The 24,506-nt window shown below is 53.5% G+C and overlaps 1 protein-coding gene across 1 annotated transcript in view; it reads right to left on the bottom strand.

Annotated features, from left to right (window-relative positions):
• Positions 1-24,506, bottom strand: part of GSDME (gasdermin E) — a 44,893-nt gene that overhangs the window by 6,225 nt on the left and 14,162 nt on the right. Inside the window, exons 4-8 of the mRNA XM_031940590.1 lie at positions 14,176-14,347; positions 13,504-13,624; positions 8,171-8,353; positions 5,323-5,450; positions 1,187-1,382 (exon numbers count right to left, since the gene is read on the bottom strand). Coding sequence (XP_031796450.1) covers positions 1,187-1,382; positions 5,323-5,450; positions 8,171-8,353; positions 13,504-13,624; positions 14,176-14,347 — 800 coding nt within the window. The remainder of the gene's footprint in view (positions 1-1,186; positions 1,383-5,322; positions 5,451-8,170; positions 8,354-13,503; positions 13,625-14,175; positions 14,348-24,506) is intronic.

Raw genomic sequence — 24,506 nt, 5'->3', positions numbered from 1 at the left:
ACCTACGGGTACCTTGATGGGCGCCATGTTTCCATGGTCGTCCCTCCTGGCGGACCGCGCCCAGTTCCTCTGCATTCCCAGCCCTCAGTCTGGTGCCGGGCATACAGCAGGCGCTTCATTAATGCTCCCTGGATTACGCCCACAAGTGGGCTGCCCCCAAGTCCCGCAGGGGGCGTCAGGCCGGGGCCTTGGCTTTGAGACCCGGACCCCCCGCTTCCCCCCCCCCAGCAGGAGATAAAGGGGCCATGCTGGCGGGCTGCAGAGGGCCATTCCAGAGCTCCGGGCGGCCCGCTGGAGCCCCGAGACATCGGCTGCCCCGACTGCCCCCGGCCCTAGTGGCTAAAGCCGGGGAAAGAGGGTCCCAGCCCCCGGGAGTTCAGGGGGTCAAAGGTAACACTCCCGACCGGAAAGTCTCCCAGAATGGCAGTGGGGGAGAGTGGGGACCCACCAGGGAGAAAGCCTGACTCGGCTCACGGGGCAGCGGGGGTCCCTGCTCCTGCCCTGGGGGTCCCCGCTCCTGCAGGGGGGGTCCCCACTCCTGTCTCCCCCGCCCCCCCCCTGCACACACGCTGCCTCAGTTCTTGGCTCCAACTAACGATGTTCTAGGGAGCGGGAGGGGGGAAGGACCCCCAAGTTTGCCTTGTGACAGCACCGAGGGAAAATCCAGGGAACCAGGAGCCCCCTTTGTCCCTCTCAAGCCATCTGGGGGGTAGAAAAGAGAACAGAGCTTCCTTTTAGAAGGTGCCCGGGCCTGAGAAAGGGACTCTTGCTCTTCTCCTGTGGGCCGGGCAAGGGGCCAGGGGGAGGCCCCGGCAGCCCCTCAGGAAGGCCTGAGCGAGGCTCCGTGCCAGGGCCCCAGGCGGGAGTCCCTGGGGAGGGGAGGGGCCACCCGGGCTGCCACAACACTTCCCCCGGCCCCGAGGGCTGCCCCGCCTGTCCCGGGGTTAACCCTTGGGCCGCTATTTATTTAGATGAGCCGTGCGCCCTTGTCTATGTACCTGGGCCCCCCTCGTCCCCCCTCCCCGCCCCCCGTTCAGTTTTCCCACGTGTGACATGGGGAGGCCTCGGGCTTCCCCTGGGCTTCCCCTGGGCCTCGGCTCGCTGGAGGGGCCGGCGGACGCCCCCGGGCTCTGGGCTCCCCCGCCCGCGTCTCCCCCAGGAGGGGCGGCGCCACGTGCTCCCCTACCTGCCAGGGCGCTGACGAGGAAGTGAGCGGTGCTCAGCAGCTCCCGAGGGGCCCGCGCGTCCCGCCGCACCCGCGAGTCCTCCTGCACGTGGAGGCCGGCCAGGCCCAGGAAAGCGGCGAGCTGCTGCTGCTGGCCCGGGCTCAGCCCCGGCAGGGCCCAGAGCCGCGGGCGCCCGCCGGCCAGGACGTCACTGAGCTGCAGGGAGGCAAGAGAGAGGTTGGCGGCGGCGGCTCCTGCGCCGGAGAACGGGAGGAGGCCGGCAGGCTCCCAGCGCCAACGAGGGAAGGGCCGGGCTCTTCCCCGCGCCAACACACGTGCTCGGGGCCCACCAAGGCCGGTGTCTGCGCGCGGTCCAACACCGGGCAGCAAGTCTCCCGAGGGAAGCGTGGGCCCGATCCATTCAAAGCAAGAAGGGCCCCAATGGTCCCGTGCTGGAGAGCCATCTACTCCCAGAGAGGATGGTGGGAACGCAGCATCCTCACTCTTTTTGCTGATGTTTGCTTGCATTTTATTTCCTATCCCATTTTCCCCCTTTTTGATCTGATTTTTCTTGTGCAGCCCGATAACTGCATACAGATGTCTGCATAGATTGGATTTAACATATATCGATTTACTTGCCATTTAGGGAAGGGGGGAATTTGGAACACAAGATTTTGCAAGGGTCAGTGTTGAATAAGTAGCCATGCAGATGTTTTGAAAATAAAAAGCTTTAGTAAAACTAAAATTAAAAAAATTTATCCTCCCCCAAAAAAGGGAAAGAAAAAGCTTTAATAAAAATCAATCAATCCATTATCCTCCAAAAAAGAAAAAGCTTTAACAAAAACAGATCAACGATTTATCTTCCAAAAAAGAAAAAGCTTTAATAAAAATAAATAAATGAATTATCCTCCAAAAAAGAAAAGAAAAAACTTTAATAAAAAATAAATAAAAAGATGTACCAGTGTACAGCCTTTCCCATCGGGCAAAGGCAGCTGATGGCAAACAGAAGGGTCTTTTGCCTTTGAGTCTAAGACTCAGAGCTAGTTCCAAATACAGGACCCCGAGGCGGGCATCAGAAGCCAGCTAATCAGTTCCTCTAGAGAAGGGGCAGCCAACAGTGTGGGGTGGAAGCTGGGTAGAATCCCCTCCAATCTACTCTGAGCCTAACACCCATAGGGTCCCATCCGGTTTAAGGGAGAAGATCCTCTGGGTCCAAGGCTGAATCTCCTTCCATCCCAGGAAAATCAGAGTGTTTTTTTTTTCTGTTGTTGTTGTTTGTTTTCCTAATAGGTACTTAATAAATGCTCACTGGAAAGGAGGCTCATTCTCTGGGAGGGGAGTTCTAGCCTCTCCACTTTTAGGTTTTCCCACCAACTCTTTCCTTTTGAGCGCATGTCAAGGCAGGTGAAGCTCCCTATTCAGCAGGATGGAGCATCTGGCAGGGAGGGAGAAGGCAGGAAGTCTGGGGGACATTTTGCTTTTAAAGAAGAGCTATTTGGGGATGGGAGACTCGGTAGGCCATCCAGCCAGGCCGGGCTGCTTGGGGACTTGGGGCCCAAAGAGTGACTGGGGTACAGCCCAGCCTCCCCGGCAGATGCCACAGCCTGAGGGGGCAGCTACCAGGCTCCCTGACATAGTCTGACTTAATAGGAACAAAGCATAAAGTCTTTTTAAGGACTGGAAAGGTCTTTAGTCAGAGCTCCAGAAGCCTCTGCAAAAACAAACAAATAAATAAATATTCATTAAAAACCAGGCTGCTTTTTTTCCCATCAGTCAGTCCAAGTGAGCGAGAGCCGTCCCTGGGGCCAGAGAGGAGGCTGCTTGGTGGGCGGCCAGCCGCTGCCCCCGGCACATCATCGCTTTTGGGAACTTCACCTCATCAGCAGAATAGCTAAGAAAGAGCAAGATCCTGTCCCACCATTCTGTTTGTTCCCAGCCAGCCCTGCTGCCCGCCTCCCCTCAATGTTCCTGCCACCCAAAACCGTGCAGCTGCCAGGGTTGTACCATAGGTGCTTACGGAAATGAGGAGCGAGGAGAGAAAGGGGCAGGGGAGGGAGGCAGCGGCCACTGGCCAATGCCGGGGGTCCCAGATCTGGGGCTGGAAGGACACCTAGTCCAATCCTACATTTTACAGAGAGGAAAACAGAGGCCTGAAGAGCTAAGCAGCTTCTCCATGGAACCGGGAGCCGAAAGCACGCTCCCGAAGGGGGGGGTCAGTTGGTTCTCATCCCCCGGCTCCTCCCTCCAGCCATGCAGGTCGGGACCTTCTCTGCCACTTAAGCCTGGTAGCCCAGAGAGCAAGAATGTAAATGACAGCCAGGATGAACTAAATGCAATTAAATCTAGGTCTTCCTGCCTCAGAGGTCAGCTTCCCAAGGCTCCACGCTACCCTGCCCCTGCCACCCAGAAAAGGCTTCTCTTTCATTCATTTATTCATTCGAGCAATTAAATACCCAGAGAGATGGTGTGGCAGAACCTTCTGTTGCCCTGTACCTAACTCAGTCAATCAACAAACACTTACTATAATCATCTCCTATGTGCCGATCAATACTCAGTGCCAACAACTGCTCATTAATCATTATCATTATCATGATCACCTACTATGTGCCAACAACTGCCTATTAAACACCTACAACGTGCCAGGTCTCTGCTAGGGGCTGAGGATACGAAGTCAAAAACAAAATCAAAGTCTGTCCTTGAAGAACTTAACCTTCCTTAGGAGGGAATAGCACATTTATAGAGAAGTTTGGGCAAAGTAAACAAAAACACACTAGCTGGTGTTTATATGGTATTTATGGCTTTGCAAAGTGCTTTGGGAATATAATCTCCCAACAATGCTGGGAGGGAACCACTGCTGTTTATCTTCGTTTTACATGTTGGTGAACTGAGGCAGATACAGGTTAAAGGGCCTGCCCTACCCGGTGAATGCAGGCTTACTTCCCTCCAAGTCCTGCACTTCCTCCTTGTATTGCCAGCGGCCTGGAAAGGCGTCTGGGTGGCAGCTGGGGGTCAGGAGGGACGGCGGGTGGGAGCCTCTGAGCCGAGTTTTGAGGGAAACCCGGGGTTCTCAGAAGAAGATTCCAGGTGGGAAGCCCGTTCTGTGCAAAGGCCGGGAGGCGCTAGGGGGAGCCGGGTCTGGGGAAGAACAGGTGACCTAGTCTAGGTCCTGAGAGCTGGCCAAGTTCACTCAGCGACAAGTGCTAAAATCCCCAGCATGTACCAGGGAGACTTTCTTCGTCAGCCTTTGCCAAGATGGAGCCTCCACCCACGGGGGCAGCCAAGTCTACATCCAGATGGATCATGGGGAGGGAGAGGAACAGCTCCTGGCCCTTTGATCCCCCATCTTCCGGGCAGTGATGGCCAAAGTGGGGTACCAAGGGAGTGGGGAACAGCCCCTGCATCTGAAGTTGGTGAATCACATAAAGGAACGTCTAAAGCTAGAAGTTCAGAGGTCACCTAATACAACTCTCTGAATTTACAGATGAGGAAACTGAGGCCCATATTTAATTCTTTACTTCCCTACCTGCACGACTCTGTCTCTTTCTCTGTTTCTGAGTGTGCCATTGCCTGCGAGTGTGCCATTGCTTGCGAGTGTGCCATTGTGTGCAAGGGTGCCATTGCCTGTGAGGGTGCCATTGCCTGCGAGGGTGCCATTGCGTGCGAGGGTGCCATTGCGTGCCAGTGTGCCATTGCGTGCCAGTGTGCCATTGCGTGCCAGTGTGCCATTGCATGCGAGTGTGCCATTGCGTGCCAGTGTGCCATTGCGTGCGAGTGTGCCATTGCGTGCCAGTGTGCCATTGCTTGCGAGTGTGCCATTGTGTGCAAGGGTGCCATTGCCTGTGAGTGTGCCATTGCCTGCGAGGGTGCCATTGCGTGCCAGTGTGCCATTGCGTGCCAGTGTGCCATTGCGTGCGAGTGTGCCATTGCTTGCGAGTGTGCCATTGCTTGCGAGTGTGCCATTGTGTGTGTGTGTGTGTGTACAAGGAATGAGAGGACTGAATAAAGCAGGGAGCCGAGAGCTCCCTTCCAACAGCGTACCCATTTCTCCCCGAGTGCAGAGTCTGGCTCAGCCGAAATGTTTTCCGAGCACCTACTTTATGCCGGTCACGGTTCAGAAAGTGTAAGAAGTTGTGGGCTCGAGGGCCCTTTCCCTTACCACGGTGTCCAGGGCCACCACCAATTCATCGTCAAGCAGCACTTCCCAGAGGATTTCACACAGAGCTGCTCGGTGATGGCCTGACAGCTCCACAAAAGGGCGGAAATTCCTCTCCAAGACCAGCATCCCTGTGGAAGCAACAAGCCTCTGCCAGGAGGGGACGGGGCTGCGGCTTTCCACAGCCCCTCGTCGTCCTTCCCCTCGGCGGCATTTCCCACACTGGGTACATTCGACTCGGGCCAACGGTCCCCTCCAAGTCTCCGGCATTCTGGCCAGCGAGGATCTGGCCAGCTCCCACTCACCGGGCGGAGGAAGAGACTGTGCTGACCTTAAAGTTTCATTATTCTGTGTGTGAGAGAGAAGGAACTACATGGATATTAACTGGGCCGATTACTTATGACTTCTGGGAAAACTCGGCTCTGTTTGCCTCGGTTTCCTCATTTGTCAGCATAGTAACTGCCCAGATTTGTTGTGAGATGATAATTGCACCACTCAGTGCTTGGTACATAGCAAGCACTAGATAAATGTTAATTATAATTAGTTATTAGTTATTAACAAAATATATAACTTCATCTTCACTTTGTGCATATTTTATACTTTCTGGCCAGATGTTGCAGCTCCCCAGTTAAATACAGCAGGTCCCCCAAGTGTCTGGGTCATTTTAAGCTTTGTTAGCTTTAATAGTTTAAAATGGCGTGAAGATCCAGGGGACGCCCTGTACACACTCCCTGAAGAGGGAGACAACATGGTTTATCTTCATATCTTCAGCACCCGGGAGAGCGCCTAGCAAACAGCAAAAACTCCAATGGACGCCTGGACACTTAGGACAAGTCTCCCATTTTTCAGATAAAAAACTAGAGGCCAAGGAAGTTGAGTGAAAGAAAACAAGACCTTGAGGTCACTGAGTCCATCCCTCTTCCTGCCTGCTTTCTTGGACTTCTGAAAGGGGCCAGCCTCCCGGGAGCCAGGATGGGGATACCCTCCCGGGATCCAGGATGACCATTAGTGAGCATAGGGCGAGAGGGGTCCGCCACTGTGGTTCCCCATGGCCAAGACTGCTCGTTACCTCCTTTAAATAGCCCCGGAAATCCATACCACTCATTGCCTCCCCAACACTGGCCTCTTCTTGGATGGTGAGAGCTACGGTTCGGCCTCCCTTTCAGGAACCTTCAAGGCTGACATTTTCTCCGTAGCACCGATGCCCAGAGCTCTGAAGAAGCAGCCGGCTTCTGACACAGCCCTAGGGGCATCTGGAGCCCAACAGAACACTCCACTGGCCAATCTAAAGCCGACCCGACCCTCAGTACTGGGCACAGGGGACCTTCCTTTCTGGCCTGTAAACGACATCTCGGAGAGATCCCTTGAAGGAAGGCGGTATGTCAGGGTGGAAGGAGCACCCAGGACACCTGGCTGGCAATCCTGCCTCAGACTTATTAACTCTTACCTCAAAGATCAAATATAAACTCCTCTGTTTGGCTGCAAAGCCCTGCTCATCCCGGCTTCACTTTCTACCTCAGTTTCCCTGTAGGGGAAACTTGCCCCTACCTCGCAGGTTTGTTGTGAGGTTAAAAAGAATACAGGTAAAGGAGCTTACAAAGCTTAAGGTGCCTTATGGAAGATGGTGCCATTGTGCAGAGCGCCAGGCTGGGAGAAGGTCTGACACTTATTAGCTGTGTGATTCTAGGCAAGTCCCTTCGCCCTATTTGCCTCAGTTTCCTCATCTGTAAAATGAGCTGGAGAAGGAAATGGTGAACAACTCCAGCATCTTTGCTTAGAAATCCCAAATGGGGTCACAAAGAGTCCGATGTGACAAAAAAAAAAGACTGAACGCTAAATGTTATCTACATGTCAGCTGCTGTTAGTGTCTAGTTCAAGTCCAAGTCACAGAATCTTCCCTCAGCACATCAGCAGCCTTCTAGTCTAAGCCTTTCCCCGAGGAGAAGCCTCGGGGAAACCCCCGAGGAGAACCCCCCAGCCTTCCCTGGAAGACCACCAGGTCCCTCCCTACTCTCAGCCGCCCATGTCCACTCAGGACAGCACACGGGGCTGGGGAGACCACGGGCCTCCGTCCTCACCCCGGACCATCTGCCGGCCACAGGCAGGGGGGAATCTGCTTTCGTTCTTTGGGTCTTGAGGACCAGCCTGCCTCTCACCAGTCTGACTGGCCCCAGACATGAGCATCCCGGGATCCCGTGGCTTCCAGTTCCTTTTTCCCAGCTCCCTGACAAAACCTCTCCAGATGTCAAAGGTCGGAGGAAAAAGAAGAATGGGCAAGGTCTGCCACCGATCCGCTGAGCAGGTCCCTTCCCTGCCACCAGACCCGAATGGGCGCTCGGGGAGGCCGGCCGTGGTGCTGGTGCTGCCGGAAGACCAAGGGTGGGGGAAAAGCAGAGGCACGAGCCCTGTCGCCGCTTCTGCTGAAGACTCGCTACTCTCAGTAAGGCTTCTGGGGAATAAAAAAAGTGTAAAGCCTCCCACAGCCTCCCTCGAAACAAACAACAACAAAAACAGACCTTCTCTCTTCTTTCCTTAAGGAATCCGAGACCCGGGGTCTCAGAATTAGGGATCACAAATCTAGGGATCTCCAAGGTCTCCCGACCAATCGGATTTTACAGATGAACACCTGGAGCTCAGAAGGAGCTTTAAGAGGCTTGTCCGAGATCCCAGCTGGGCAAAGACCTCCGAGGCCAGCTGGACTGACCCCCTCACTTGGAGAGGGCATTGATAAAGTGTCAACATTTACAAAATAAAAATAAACCGAGGCATGACGCTAAACGGCCCAACGAGGACAGCCCCCTGACCGAGGGCCAGCTTGGAGGCTAATGAAGACACATGTTGCTTCTAATACCGTGTTTTAAGGCACTTAACGGGCCCTCAACGGGCGTGAGCTTCACGGCCTCAGATTTCCCGTCCACGGAGTCTGGCACGAAGGGGAAGATGAACTCTCCAAAGATCCCAGCGTCCAGGTGGTCCCGGCCGTCCGTGCTCCCTCGCTCAAAGCCGCCTTGTTTCTCGTGCAGCAAACAGAATTCTGAGACGGGGGACGAGAAAACCGGGGAGGTCGGCGTTAATGGGCGTGCCTTAGGGGAGAGAGGGGAGCCGGGGCGGGGGCTAAAGCACATCATTCCCCCCTGGCGGCCCCTTCCCTCCCCGAGTGGAAGCCGCCATCTGGGCATTCGTGGGCAAAGGAGGGGGCAAGAGAGCAAAGGGGCAGCCACCGGACAGCAGCAGCCCAGGCAGGACTCGGGGACACCCTCCCTTCCATAATCGTGCAGGCCCTTCCAGGGAGCCGGGTTCGGGCCAAAGAAAGAAACACTCGCTCAACTGAACCGAGCTCTGGTCCTAGACCGAGGGGGCCACTAGGTAGAGCCACAGCGGATGGCGCACCAGGCCTCCAAGACTCATCGCGAGTTCAAATCCGGCCCCAGACACTCACTAGCCGTGTGGACCTGAGCACGTCACTCCCCTGCTTGCCTCAGTTCCCCCATCTGTAAAAGGAGCCGGCGGTGGAAATGGCCAACTGCTGCAGCACCTGGGCCGAGAAGACCCCGGGGACGTTGTGAAGACTCAGACGTGACTGAAGTGACCAAACAACAAAGCTCTTGACCCAAATCTGACCCAAACCACTGCCCCGGCCACAGTTCAAGGACTGAACAGGGAAGCTCCAGCCTCAAGCCTAGGGACCAAGTCCTAACAAGTCTCAGACCCAGAGAGGGGAGGAGCCTCCGGGTCTACCAGGTCAACCTTATGAAAGTCTAAGCCCCAGAAATTGAGAACTCGGTCCAAGGCCAAACAGCTTATATGGGGGAGAGAAGGGGAAGGGAGGGAAGGAAGGATAATCCCAAGGTTTCTAGTTCCTGGACGAGAGAGAGCCGGCGGCCTTGGAGGAGCCAGATCAGGGCTGAAAAATCAAAGCCTAATTGTGAGCCAGGCTTTCCCGGGCAGATGCTGGACCTTGCATGGAGGAGACCCTGGGAGGGGGAGAGAAGTGGGAGAGGGGAACCCGAGGGTCCCAATGGCCACACTCCTTTGTTTTAATGCAGGGAGATGGGCTGGGGAGCAGGCGGGGTGGGACCGTGACCTGGAGGAGAAGGAGGAGACCAGAACGGTCTCAGAGAGGATGCCATGGCTCCCGTGGTCCGGGCCAACTGGGAGCGGCCCGTGAGGAAAACTGCTCTAGGAAATTCACCTGGACGGCAGGGGGAGGGAAGTCCCAGGAATCCAGTCTGCAAATACTGGGAGGGGAAATGGGTTTGAAGAGCTGAGAAGTACCCACCAGGCAAGGGCAGAGAGTTAGGGAAGCTGCTGCTCAGCCCAGCAGGGACCTCCTGGGCACAGGAAGCAGCCATTCTGGTTAGAGCCACTTGGGGAGAAGAGCCCCCTGGCCTGGGAGCTCCAAGCCTGCCTCAGACCCCGACCCACGGCACTTCATCACTCCGCGTTTCCATAAAACAAGTGGATGCTCACAGTCCTTTCCAGTCCTGTGTCTACGTCCCTCGGCCTGTGCAATGCTGGGAAACGGCTGGTGTCCCAGCAGCCAGTCAGGCCCGAGAACTGCAAACACAAGCACAGAGGCCAAAGGGGGTGGGGGCAGGGGTCCTACGAAGGACAAGGTCTAATATAACCAGCCCAAGTGCAAAACCCAAGACAAAGGCCAAGAAACACAAAACCTCAAACCAAGGGCTGAGAGGTGGAGGAAACATTAATGATCATAATAATGGCTAATATTTCTAGGGTGATTTGAGGTTTGAAAAGTACTTTTTCATGCACTATGTCATTCAGTCCTCACAGCAGCCAGTTATTATCCCATTTTACAGACATAAAAAACCGAGTCTCCAAGAAGTTTGGCCACTCGTGCAGGGTCCCATAGCTAGTAGATGCTGGAGTCAGGACTGAACCCTGCATTTCTGACTGGAGGTCCAGTCAGCGTCCATCCCTGTGTCCCTATGCTCCGATCCAGTCCCCCAGAGGGGCTGCAGGAGGGAGCTGGTTTCTCTCCGAGAACGAGAGCAGACTGAGGTAAGACTTTGGGAAGAATGCCCCAGTAGAAACAGGGGGACCCGGGCCAAAGGGCACTCTGGGCTCCAGGGCTTGGGAAAGGGGAGCCGGCCGCTTCCCAGAATGGGTTGGGAGCAGCCGTGGCCAGAGCTGGGGGACAGACCAGTCTCTGGTGGTCCAGTCCGGTCTAGTCCAGCCCGGAGGCCGTGGTATAGAAAGGAGAACTATTCAGAATGTGCCATGGCAAGAGCGACTTGGAGCAGACAGACAAAAGCCAGAGCGGGACGCCAGGATTCAGCTGCCAGGCACGCGGGACAGACTCTGGGCCAAGGGAGGACTCGGCAATGGGAAAACAAGGACCCCGCATGAGGGGAGAATCGGCCTCCCAAGCCGGGGCATGAGAAAGGAGCAAAAGGAGAGGAAAGCGGCCCAGAGGACGCCCCGATGGCACCAGAAAAGAGAAGGAGGAAGAAAGGCTGGAATTGAAATGCAAGCGGGGGATCGGCCCCACACGGAGCCGAGAAAGCCCCAACAGCTCCCAGGGAGGGTGAGAACAGGATTCGGGGGCATCTATACAAAGTGACCACAAGGACAGCGCGCCCAGGCTGCCTCCCAGCAGGCACGGCTGTCGTTGGGGAAAGCAATGGCCTTTTCCTGGGAGGGACCAAGCTCCGGGTGGTTTGCGGGGTAAGGGAGTCTTTCAGGCAGAGGCTGGGGCAGTGCAAGGAACCAGATGACCTGGATTCAAGTCTCATGGATGCCACTTGCCACCTCTTGACCTGGGGCAAATATCTTCCCCTCGGGGCCTCAGTTTCTTCATCTGTTAAATGGAGGTTTGGCTAGCTGCCTTGACAATCCTGTTCCGATGATCCAAATGGAAAGAGTTCCCAAGGGGAAGTGAAGAGCCTGACCCGTGTCAGGGAGGACCAATGGGGTGGGTTCCCTGCAGTGCTCCTCCTCAGCAGCCACCACCCAGACACAGCAGGTGCTGGGGAGGGAACACCCTCCCCCCCACCTCAGGGCTGGGCTTTCTTCCTGGGAACTTCTCAAAATTCCAGGCAGCCTCTGCTTAACAGCCTCATTTCCCACAAATCGACAACCTTCGCAGGTGGGTTCAGTTCTGGGAAAATACCCAGGTTGCAAAGCAAGCCTCGGATAAAAAGAGGGACCAAACTGGGAGCTCTTTCTTTTAGAATGGAGGAAGGGGCAGCTGGTGGCGCAGTGGATGGAGCACCTGCCCTGAAGTCAGGGGGACCCGAGTTCCAATCCAGCCTCAGACACTTCACACTTCCTGGCTGCGTGATCTGGCCAAGGCACTTAACCCCAATTGCCTCCGCAAAAGAAAAGAAAAGCATGGAGGAAGGAGGGGAGAAAAAGGAGGGGAGGAAGGGGAGATATGGATGCTGTCATTCCAAGGTTTATTTTTTTAAGGGGCTCACATTGGCTCAATCAGTCATTAGCAAGCATGAGCAGCCCTCCCTGCCAGCAGAGGTCCTCAGATGGTGTGAGCCCTGAGATCCTCACAGAGAACAGGGAGTTGCTTCCCAAGACAACAACTTGAACATGACCCTCATCTGAACCATCCCCGATTCCAGTCTGACTCAGTAGACATCGGTTAGCCATCTCCATGGCGGGGGCCCTTTGCCGAGCCTGGGATGGGAGGGGAGAAAGATAAGGACGAGATGCTCTTCCAGCTCCGGAAGGGATCCCGCCTGGCGGGCGCCGGAGACCCTAAGCCCGAGGAGTAGAGGGTGCCTTGGGGACCACCTGGCTCAGCCTCCCTTGACCTTATAGATGAGGAACCGAAGCCTGGGAGAACCGAGGGACGAGTCTCGCAGGTTGGGTCCCTAGATCAGGTTTCATGTGTGTGACGTGTGCGTTACTGGCCTGCCCTCGAGGGGTCCGGGTCCCACAAGGCCCCCGCGCGGTCCCTTCGGTCGCAGCCAGCTCTTCATCGGGAGGGGCCGATGCCGCAGGGCTTGGCCATTTCCTTCTCCGACTTATTTTACAGATGAGGAACTGAGGCAAACAGGGAGAAGTGACTTGCCCAGGATCACCCAGCTAGGAAATGTCTGAGGCTACATTTGAAGTTGGGTCTTCCCGATCCAGCCCAATGCTTCGCTGCCAGTGCCCCCGGTGGAACAAGTCCTTATTTACCCTCCCTCTCTTACCTTTGAGGCCCCCTTGGCATTCGGGGCCTCCCACCCACTCTCCCGTTGGCTTTGTGCATTCTCCCTTCCAGTTCTCCCCTGCGTTACATCGGCCGCCCCCCACCTTGGATAGATGGTAACGTCCCCCCGGCCTCCTGCAAGGCTCAGCTCAGGAGCTACTTACTGTGGGAACCCTTTTCTGATCTTCAGACTCGTAAATGTCCTCGGGTAATCTGGTCTCTACTTCCCCCCAGCGAGCCGGGGCAGTCTGCCATCTTTCTGGGAGTCCCCCCCTCCCCTCACTTTCCTTCTCTTGTTCGAGGAACACAAATCAAAGCAACTCAAAGACTATTCCTGGGCTTTAAAGCCCTGATTCTCCTCCCGATCCCTGCCCTTTTCCCTGGCAAGCTCCTTGAGGGCGGGACTGTCTCACTCTCAGTATTCGTGTCCCCAGCACTTAGCCCAGTGTTACACATCTGTTGTCATGGCAACAGCTCCATCAGTCTGTAAGGATTGCCAAACACCTGAAACACCATTTCCTTCAATAGCCCAAGAGGGCAGATGCTGTTTATGCCCATTTTATAAGCAAAACTGAGGCGCGCAGGGCTAAATGGCTTGCCTGGAGTCACACAGCTAGTGTCTCGGGCTAAATTTTAACTCGGGCCTTCCTGATTTAGTCTCGCACCATGACCCTAGGCCCATCTTGGACACCCGATGAATGCTCCTTTTTCCTTTTTTGTCTGAGCCTATGCTGTATGTTTCCAAAGGGAGCTGGGGATGCCACAGTGCCCAGTCAGGAAGACTCATCTCCCCGAGTTCAAATGTGGCCTCGGACGCCTTCCAGCTGTGTGACCCTGGCCGAGTCACTTCACCCTGTCTGCCTCAGTTTCCTCCTCTGTAAATGACCTGGAGAAGGAAAGGCGAACCCCTCCAGCATCTCTGCCAAGGAAACTCTAGGTGGGGTCCTGAAGAGGTGGGTGGGAGAATGCGCTGGGGGCACTCATGGAACCTCCTGGGGGGGAGGGGCACTCACCAAACTGCCCATCTTCCTTGACATAGAGCTCCAGGACCCTGAAGGCGATGGGGGTGTCCGTGGGGATCTCGAGGACCACGTTGGAATCTCGTGTCACATTCCCATCTTCGCTCACAGAAACCTGAGGGGGGAAGGGCAGGCCATGAGGGGCTTTCTTCCTCCTCGGCCCCAACCTCATTAACGCCCGCCACCAGTCCCGCTGGCGCCCAAAATGAGATTTCCGACTCACGGGCACCTATGGCCCCCAGAGGACGAGATGGCACCGGGCGGCTCTGGCCCCTTGGGGAGGTTTATGGAAACAGCTTTGAGTGCCCCATGAGAATGCTGGGAAAAAGCTTTGGGAGGCGGAGGAGGAAAAGGGAGGAGGAGGTTGTGCTTGTGGGAACGAATATGAGACCCTGAGGGAAGGAAGAGGCCAGTGTGGGAATAAAAGAATAAAAGAAAATATGGGCGTGAAAGGGATTGTGAGAGTGAGGGACCAAGTGTGGGGGTCAGAGTGAGAGTGCTTTGGGAATTAGAGGGAAAATGTGTGTGGATGAGTGAGTGTGAGTGTGTGAGAGAGCGTGAGTGGGAGCGGGTGCTGCACGTGCACCTGGGACATGTCACCCCACAGGCTCCTTCTCCTTCCCAGCCCCTCACACCTCCCCCCGCCCGCTCTGACCGCGGCCTCACCTCCACCCTCTTGGTCTTGAGCCCCAGCGCGCCGCCGCACTTCTCCTCTATCTGGACGTGCTCGGAGATCACACACTTCTGCGTGGTCACGATCTTCTGCGTCACGACGCACAGGACCTCGTTCTTGTGCTCCAGGACCTGGTGCAGCACGGGGCTCTGCAGATTGATTGTCCTGGAAAAGAGCATCAAGCGTGAGTGTCCCAGAGCCTCACCGGGGCCTAACGGCCTCGTGAACCTCCCCCCGCCCCCGCCCTGACGGAGCAAGGGGTTTGGGAGGGAGCCCACAATGGCCACAGGTCGGCTCATGGTTCCATGGGAGCCGATCTGCTTGAAACAAGATGACCACGATTCAGAGTTCGGAGGTAAGCGAGGGACGCACCGCGGCGCATCTCGCTCCCCACCCTATGGTGCGCGAGGGGCTGGGAGGGGTCTCGGGATCCCATTATACACAGCGTGGCTCGGGCCATTAGGGAAGCAAACAGGAGGCGGGCGGAGGACCACCAAACAGCCCTGGTGGGAGTTGGACCCCGTGCCCAGCCAAGTGCCCAAACTCCCACCTACTTCGGTCTAGAGAACAGAAGGCCGGGACGGCAGCAGAGCCACCTCCCGCGAATGGGAAAGGCAGACGCACTCCCTCTCGTGCACAGCCAGGACAAACAGAGGGGAAGCGATCAGGGCTGAGGGCTGGAACGTCCCAAGAAGGGACGTCGAGGACCCAAGTCATGAGGCGAAGGAGAGCTGGAGCCATTAGAGGATCTGCCCAAGGTCGTCCCGCCACTTCAGTCACTCCGGGTGGAATGCTCGGCTTCTCTGAGGCGATTACAAGCTAAAGAGACCAAGCTTCCAGGAAGGGGGAGGCAACAGGCCCCCTGGACACTGACCAAGTGTGCCATAGCCAGAGAGAGGTCCGACCGTGGGGGGCCGTGTTTGCGGAAGGACCCTGACAAACAGGAGAGGATCTGGGGCAGGCAACCGGAGCGGCGCAAAGATGGGATCTCGTGCCATGGGAGGATCCCTTCAGAAGCAGGGATTTTTTAAAGGAAGAGCCTTAATTGGAGAGCAAACTTGACATCATGGCAGTGGTCCTCAACTATCTCAAGGGATACCAAGTGGAAGAGAGATTAGTCTTGTTCCATCTGGTTCCAGAAGGGAGGACCAGGAGCCACAACGGGAGGCTTGTTTCTCCGATTCCTAACCATGAGCCTGAGGCACGGGCAGCCCTGGGAGACGGAGGGCTCCCACACTCCACTTCCATCAGTGGTGGCCAAACACAGGCTGACTAACTGGACAAAGGCACCGACTCACTTTTGACTTTGGAGCCACAGTGCACATAGTAGGTGCTTAGCCTACTTTAGTTTATTGAACCCAATGACATTCAAAGGCCAAGTTGAGCTAGATCTCATCCAGTGACTCCCAACACAACACTGTTCTCATCACCCCAGAAACAAAGCTGAAATGGCCAAATTTCATTAAAAAAATCACGGTCCTGTAAATGAAAAGCAGCATTGGAACCTGGCTATCATTAATGCACAAGACAGTTAAAAACTAAGGGAGGAAACCTGCTTTCAAAGAACAGCCAGAATATAGCTCCTTTTAAAAACTATTTTTGTTTTTGCTGAGGCAATTGGGGTTAAGTGACTTGCCCAGGGTCACACAGCCAGGAAGTATTAAGTGTCTGAGGCTGGATTTAAACTCAGGTCCTCTGACTTCAGGGCTGCTGCTCTATTCACTGCGCCACCCAGCTCCCCAAAAATTTTAAATATTTAAATAAAAAATATTTTAAAATTTTTGTCAAGCCCTAGAAACAGTTAATTGTAATAAAGATTTTTTTAAAAAGCCATTTGCATAGATGCCAGTTAGGACTTGAGGCAGGGTGAGTTAGCCCATTTGATGGGTCTGCATTCAGGTTCTGTGGGGAATGGGCACTGGAAAAGTTGACAGAAAGGAGCTAGAACAACCATATCTGCATTAAAGAGACTGATGGAGAGCTCCTCAAACTACCATTCAAGCTAATAAGCATTTATTAGACACCTACTGGGACAGAGACAAAAACAAGAAGTCACCCCTATCCCCAGGGAGCTTACATTCTTGTCCTTGTATATCAATAAATATACCCATGTACCCAACCAACTCCCGGTATGGGAGGGTCATAGAACGTTACCTTCCTGTAAGAAACTGTAACCCTGGAGAATTCAAAGAAGCCTGGGAAGACCTAGAGAGACAGATGTGGAAGGAAGAAAGCAGGGCCAGGAATCACGTACACGGCTCATTTGCCCACATCTGAGTCTCAAGAGAGATTTGGGGTTTTCTTGGCAAAAATGCCGGAGTGGATTGATGTTTCCTTCTCCAGTATGTCCCCATTTCACGGGGGATAAATTGAGGCTAACAAGGGTTAAGTGGCTTGTCCATGATCACATGGCTAGTAGGCGTCTAAGATCACAATCAAGTCACATCTTCCTGACTTCAGGCCCAGGGCTCTATCCAGTGCAGTGCCACCTAGCTGCTCTTTAGACAATGACGACAACAATGTAAAGGGGCAGAACCGCCAATAAAAGGAAGTAAAGCTGTGGACTACATGGTGTACCAGAGGACAGACAATAAAGGACCCTCGCATGCGATGATGGACTCATGGTGCAGGACGCTATGTACATTTTTGGACATGATCAATATGGGCACATGTTCCACTGGGCTGGCCACATTTGTTACGAGACTGTGTTTGTTTTTAGTTGGCAAAGAGGAGAGGGAGAGTAAATTATGCTTGTTAATTAAAAAAAAAGTAAAACAAAATGGTCATTTTAAAAATAATAAAGTTGCAAAAATATACATCTTTCTCCCTTCTTTACAAAGATGGAGGGCTACTGAAGTGAAATACTGTGGATACTTCCACACTTGGGTGATTTTGCCAACTTTTTTTTTTTTTTTTTACTCCGAGTTATAAGGGATAGTTTTCTGGGAAGGGATTGGGGAATGGAGACATATATGTATACAATGTATACATATATATACATATATATATATATACACATACATACACACACATATTTGTACACACACACACACACACATATATATACACATATTTGTGTGTGTGTGTATATCCTTATATTTTCAAATCACCTTTGCTTTCAAATATACATATTTATTTATATTTATAAATTTATAATAAATAAATAAAAATTTATAAATTATAATATGTAATATAATATAATTATAATAATTAAAAAATTTAAATATTTATAAATTTATAATAAATAAATAAAAATAAAAAATTATAATAACAAAAATTTATAAATATATGTATTTGAAAGCAAAGGTGATTGGAAAACATAAGGATGCAATAATAAGCAAAAATCCAAACCAAATGTATCAGTTCTTTGCAAACCTTCCTTTCACTGGATTCAGGCATCCCTTCTTCCCTGCCTCCGTCACAGCTGATTTCATCTTTTGGCTCATCCTTCAGCTTCTATCCCCTCAATCAGTCACTTTACAGACTTATTTTTTCCTAATTCCCCCAGGAGAGAACAAAATGAATTTCCCAGACAAGCCAGTTCCAAGAGAAGCTTTGCTGTGGGTACACATAAATAATGGCAGACTCTCTCTTAGGAATTTAGAAGAGATGGCATTCATTGGAGCTTATCTCAATTCTACATGCTCTAAAAAGAAGCTACCAAGGGGACAGCTGGGTGGTGCAGTGAATAGAGCACCAGCCTTGAAGTCAGGAGGACCAGCGTTCAAATCTGACCTCAGACACTTCACAATTCCTAGCTGTGTGACCCTGGGCAAGTCACTTTATTGCCTCAGGAAAAAAAAAACTACCAAAAACCTTTGAGCTGATTTGGACCTATTCAAGAACACCCCAAAACCCCAGCATACCTCGTGTCCAAAAATGCTTTTAGGAAAGCTTCTGGGTTCTCATCCTGGTCCTGCCACTCACTACATGACTTTGGGGAGGTCGCCCGACTTGTGTTCCTGGGCCTCCCTGGACAAGGGCACAATTTCCTCATCTGCAAGATGGCGGGCCAGACTTCTAAGGTCCCTCTCACTTCTGGGCCACGAGCCGCGCCCAGCCCTGTTCTCCAAGCGTGCCAGCCCTCTCCGCCCTGGCCCAGAGAGGCAGAAAAGCTGGGGAGGATGGCGGCTGGCCCAGCGTGCAGCCTCCCTTCACCTTGGATCATCGGGGGGATTTACAAGCTTAGCCCCAGTGCTCAGGCTCGGGTGGCCTTGGAAGCTTGGAGAAGCCCAGAAGAGATCATTTTGTGGCAGAGCAGTGATTAGCAAGCAGCAGGGAAAATAGAGGCCACTCCCCAAGCCAACGAGGGCCCACTTAGTCTTTCCTGAGCCCCTTGGGGCTGTGGCGGAGGGATGGGCCGGGAGGTGAAAGTAATCGGATGTTGAGGAAGAGCAGATCCCCAGGATGGCTCATTTCCCGGCTCTCAATGGGGCCGGGGGCACGTGGCTGCCAGCCCGGCCTGGGCCCTGCCAGAGCGTCCTGGCAGCATCCCCACTTCCAGAGCGGGCGAGTTGAGCCCCATTCCCCAGGATGATGCTGCCATCTTTTGGAGGTTCTGAAGGATGGACAAATCTGGGATAGATCCTCTCTCTCCACAGTCCTTGGGTGGGGGGAGGGAAGATGGTGACCCCCACATCCTCTCGGCTGCTCTGAAGGGTCATGGGCTCCGAGCCAACCCTTGGCGAGTTCTCGTCAGGCTGGAGCCCAAACCCTCCCCTTTTACAGAGGGGGACCCAGGCACATGGCGAATGGCTTGCCCGGGAACACAGCTAGGAAGCATCTGGGGCTTGACGTCTGGTCTTCCCAGCTCCAGCCTTTACCCACCAAACCACCCGGCTTGTCCTGAGGGGATGCTCCCTCTGCCTGCCAAGAGGACTTCAAAGCATCCAGTCCCCCATTATACAGATGATAATAAGCAACATTTATGTAGCGCCTACTGTGTGCTAAGTGCTAATGTTGAGCTCACCCTCACAACTTCGGGGGGAGGGACCATCATCGCCCCCATTTCACAGATGAGAAAACTGAGTTTCAGAATCAGACAAATAATAACTGGCAGGCCTGGGCCTTCAATTCAGGAGCCCCAACTCCAAACCCAGTGTCGTTTCAAAGCTCCAGGCGCGATGCCGTCTGTTCTCATGACATCACGGCCACAACTGTCCCGCAGCCCAGAGTGATCCGATGCAGGGCTTGGGGGTCAGGAATGGTTGGGTTCGAACCCCACCCTGGACATTTGCTACCGCTTGCCAGTTAACCTTTCCCTGCCTCGGTTTCCTGCAGTGGGGGCTGCTGGCCACATCGGTTTGCCCCCCACCTCCAATCCCTTTACTGAGCCTGCTCATAACCCTTGAAGGCTTCCCCACGGCTCACAGGATAAACCCAGGCTCGTGCACCTGCCCAGTCTGCCCCCTCCTCCCGCCCAGCACCTACTGCAGCTCCCAGGATTCCCCAGGGCAAGAGCTCTGCCGCGGCCAGGAGAGATCTCAGAGGCTCTGGGGACTTGGGGGGAGAAAAGCCCGCCTTTCTTTCCACTAATCTCTCCCTGAGAGAGCTTTGCCTTCAGTTCCAAGGCCCACGGACATCGCCAGGGAGTCCAGGAGGCACAAGGGGAAGAGCCCGCCCCCGTGTAGCCCCCTCCTCTTTTTTAGAGTCGAGGAAACCCACACTTCCTGAAATAAAAGGACTTGCTTAAGGTCTCCCAGCTGGGATTCACCCGGCCTTCCAAGGCTTCCTCCACAGCCATGGGGCGGCCTTCTGCCTGAGGCAATCCCTCCCTGCCAAGGCCCAGGGAACTCTGGGATGGGCCTTAATGGCTACCAACAGCTCAGCAGCTCCCACCCACGGCTCCTCATTCTGTCCCCCCCAACACAAGAGGAGAATATTCACCCCACTTCCCCCAGCCCCACAAAACAGGGGAATCTTTGCCCCCCAATCCACCTGGAGGGAGCCCAGGGACTCCCCAACCTAAGCTGGCAGCGTGATTATGTGTTTGTGAAACAATTCTCCCCCAAACAGCGACTCCCCCCCAGCCTCCCCTGACCGGGGAGGGGCTACGTCCCTCAGGCCAGGACAGCCCTGGCAGGGCAAATGACTTATCGGACGCCATCTCGTAAATCGGGGAGGGGGGGCTCTGCCCGGGTCGATGCCCCAGGCCCCGGGAGCGTGCCGGCAGGGCGGTCACCAGTTATCTCCCACTGTAAATAAATAACCAGCCTCGCTTAGTCAGCCAGGAGGCCGAGGGCAAAGGGCCGACTCTTCTTCAGCAAGGGGAACGTGGTTGGGGACAAACATAAAGGTGACCTAAGACTCAGGAAAACCCTAGGGGTCAGGGGGTGAAAGGTGAAAGAGCAGGGGGCTGGGGGGGGGGGGCAAGCCTGGGGGCTACATAAGAGACATCATCAAAGGGCAAAGTTGGACTGAACAGCTTCAAGTCTGCGGCGGCTCTGGGGCGTTGGGGGTTCTGGGAAAAGGTGGGGAAACGGGACGAGTGGTACAGGCGAGGCCGGGGGGCTTTGCCATTGTCCCCGGGGGCCCTGGATAAGTTCCTTGGTCTCTCCCACCTCGGTTTCCCATCTGTAACACAAGGGGGCCTCTCGGCTCCCCGGGGTCTACGAGCCCATTGCAGCTTCTGGGCAAAGAGGAGGCTGGATAGGGAACCTCCTAAATCTGTGGCTACGGCAGAAAACCCACAGGGCATCATGGGGACCAAAAAACCCACCCTTGTGAGTTATCAGGGAGGGTCAGAAAACAAAGCTGCCATCACTGATAATGGTGATGAGAAAGCTCAGGGCCTCAGGGGCTGGATGTGACCCGAGGCTGCCCCGGACTCCCGGACCTGAACTTCTGGCATTCAAAGTGTGCATCAAAGAAAATGAGCAACGGATACTGAAACGGTTATTGGAAAATTCAGTCCATGGCCACTAGGTGGCGACACAGAGCAGAGAACACTGAACTGCAAGAGTTCAAATCCACCCTCAGACACTTGGAGCTGTGGGACCCTTTTGCCCTCCCTCAGTTTCCCCATCTGTAAAATAAGCTGGAAAAGGAAATAGCTCCAATATCTTTGCCAAGAAAACCCAAAATGGGGTCACAGAGAGTTGGATGGGACTGACGTGACTGAGCAAAAAAATTTGAAAAAAGAGCTTTGGTTCTTCTGTCTAGGCTGCCCTTTGTCTGTAAATCCCAGGGACCCCTTGGTTCAAAGGGAGCTTGGGACCGAGCTCCACAGCAGCCCGGGCCCGAGGAGGAAGACGAGCGGGGCCGAAGGAGGAACAACTTCAGAAAGGCCAGACGGGGGCTTGTGGTCTGGAAGTTCTCCCGATGCCCGGCCGCTGTGCCAGAGTGGGCACCTTGGGGGGGGGGGGGGCGTCCTTCCTCCACGGGGGTCTGCAAACGAGGCCGGGCTCACTGCGGGACTGCGGCAGCCCACAAGGCTGGACTGGCTGACCCCCAGGGTCGTCTCAAGGGAGGCGACTCAGGCCGGGATTTAGCCTTCACAGTGAAGGGGAAAGTCCCCTCTCGCAGCCTCTGACCGGACTGCGGTGGGATCAGTGCCAGAGACACATTCCTCCCTATTAGCCATGTTAGGCACGGCCTCTCCCGAGCAGGGACGGCCTCTCCCAGGCAGGGAGCTTATCTCCTTGGCATACAATGGCCCGGGAGGGGCAGAGGAAAAGCACTTGGCAAGTGTGGACTTCCAGCCTTTTCCCCGGAGTCACTCGGGCCGGGTTTATGAGATGCTGCAGCCCGGGAAGGCAATAAAGCAAAGGAAACCGATGCCCAGGCCCGGGGGTAAACACGGCACACGAGGGCACAGCATGTGATGCTCGGTGACCTCGCGGCCACGCGCTGACCCCGGCCAGTGACATCTTATAGGCAGGGCCTGGAAGGCCCGAGACAAAGCCCCCACTCAGCTCTCACTGGCCAAGTACTTTCCTCCCAGCCGTACTGAAAGAACCACTAGTGGGAAGAAAAGGGGGGCTCTGGGACTTGCCCAGGAGGAGTCTGAGGCTGCATTCGAACTCAGGTCCACCCACCTCCAGGCCCAGCTCCTTCTCCCCTGAACCACCCACCCACACTAAAGTGCATGGTATTTAACTAGTCACTCTTCAGGGCTCTCGAGGTAGCCAGGTGGTCAGGCTTGGTTGTCACTATTCCTCCGGACTCGTCAGTTCCTCCTTCTGGAGGTTGTAAGATTTAAGACAACGTCCATCCAACAGAAGGTTTTGCAAGGGTCAGTGCTGAAAAATTACCCGTGCATGTTTTGTAAATAAAAAAGACTAAAAATAAAATAAAAGAGAGAGAGAAAAGGTCCATCCAAGTCTGGCCAACACTGAAAAAAACACATCCAGAATCCTTCTGGGCGCCCAAGGCACCTCACATCCAAGTTTCTTTGGGGATCTGGCCCCTTGGGAGCTCAGAGATCACTCCGGCTCCTCGGGTCAGCGCTGTGATCTTAGAGCCGCGTCTCTCCTCTGGGTCTCAGTTCCCTCATCTGTGAATAAGATCGCTCTAGATAAACCCGAGGGTCCCTGCCTTTCCTCGCCTTTCCAGGGACCACCCATGGCGCCCTTCTCCCAGCTCCACTCTTCCATTCCTTTCAAACACCCGGTGTCAGTAATTTATGGGGGAGAAGTGGGACTGACAGACGCGGACTCGAGCGGACTCACGGACCTGCCGGGACTCGAGCAGACTCACGGGCAGACTCACAGGCAGGCCCAACAGTCTGGTGAGAGCCCAGAAATCCAGTGAGGAAACACATACCCTGTCTGTCCCTACCAGGCAAAGTCACTACAGCAAACGAAGCTTTCGTTTCCATATGCTGCGACTTTGTTTCAGTACATAGGTTGTCATAAGACTTGTGTTTATCTTTATTCCCCCAGTAGAGGAGACAGGGAGAAACAAATAAATGTTTAATTTTTCATAATAGTTTTTTTTATTTTCAAAATACATGCAAAGATAATTTTCAATCTTCACCCTTGCAGAATCCCGGGTTCCAAATTTATTTCACTCTGTTCCTCCTAGCCCCTTCCCTAGACAGCGAGCAATCCAATACAGCTTAAACATGTGCACATCTTCTAAACATATTTGCACATTTATCATGTTGTATAAGAAAAATCAGATGAAAAGGAAAAAAAAAGAAAAAAACATAAATGTTTAAATTTTAAAAAATAGTTCTGGTCCCTTCTCGGTCTCCAGTATTCTTTGCTTTGCTCCCTACTGGCTCAATACTGCTTCCCAGATGGGGTTTTTCTGAGAAAAGTCCTCTATAAACTCAAAGGCTTTTCAAATTGGAGTTAACGTGCGAATCCTACGTTTGGAGCTGGGGGGGGTGGGGGGGGGGAACCATCAATGCCTTCTAGTGCAATCCAGTTCTACAGAAGGAATAAGGCCCAAGCTCCAGGTGACACGAGTGTCAGATAAAGTGTAAAATGGGAATGATGGGAGAACAGAGCGAGGAGGGTCAGAAATATTTAGATGGGGGTGAAGGGAGACATATTCCACTCCACCATATAGACTCCCCTCAAAAATGCTGAACGATGGGAAATGGCAGAAACAATTACTCTTTATCCAATTTTCATCAATATTTGACAAAATTAGCAAACCAGGGTTACAGAAGGACAAGCTGCTGATGCAGGAAAGTTCTATTTCCCAGTTTGGATGTAAACTTCATAGGCAAATTATATAATAGACTCCATGCATTCAGACCCATTTTCCAGGTGTTGGAGAAACTCAAGAGACTTGTCAGGGATCACTTGTCAGGGAGTAACTCAAGTTACTCATTTAAAGCTCATTTAAAGTGTCCAGCTCCCAGGCTCACCAGAGATTAAAGAAGGGACACAAGGAGGGCCAAGCCTAGAATCTTGCACAATCTACAGTAGCATCCAAAGCAAGGAAGGATTCAAATCTCAACTCTGAGATCTGTTAGCTGTGTGACCTTGGGTGGGCAAGTAACCTCACCTTTCTAGGCATTATACTCGTAAATTGGGAGTGCTACTCCCTGGAGTCCCTACCTCACAGAGTTGGTGAAATAGCAGATAAAGAGATAAAGATAAAGCTGTTTAATATATATTGGATTACTTGTTGTCTAAGGGAGGGGATGGGGGAAAAAGGGAGGGAGAAAAAATTTGTAACACAAGGCTTTGCAAGGATCAGTGTTGAAAAATTATCCATGCATGTTTTGAAAATAAAAACCTTCAATAAAAGAGTAAATGTTGAAAACTATCTATCCATATATTTTGAAAACAAAAAGCTAAAAAAGGAGTTTTACCTTCTTTGAAACACTATAGAAATCGCAGTTAACTCCCTCATCTCCTGAGTCACC

This window comes from Sarcophilus harrisii, chromosome 5 (genome assembly GCF_902635505.1).
Source record: "Sarcophilus harrisii chromosome 5, mSarHar1.11, whole genome shotgun sequence".
NCBI lineage: Eukaryota > Metazoa > Chordata > Mammalia > Dasyuromorphia > Dasyuridae > Sarcophilus > Sarcophilus harrisii.
This window is presented reverse-complemented; position numbering and strand designations above follow the sequence as displayed.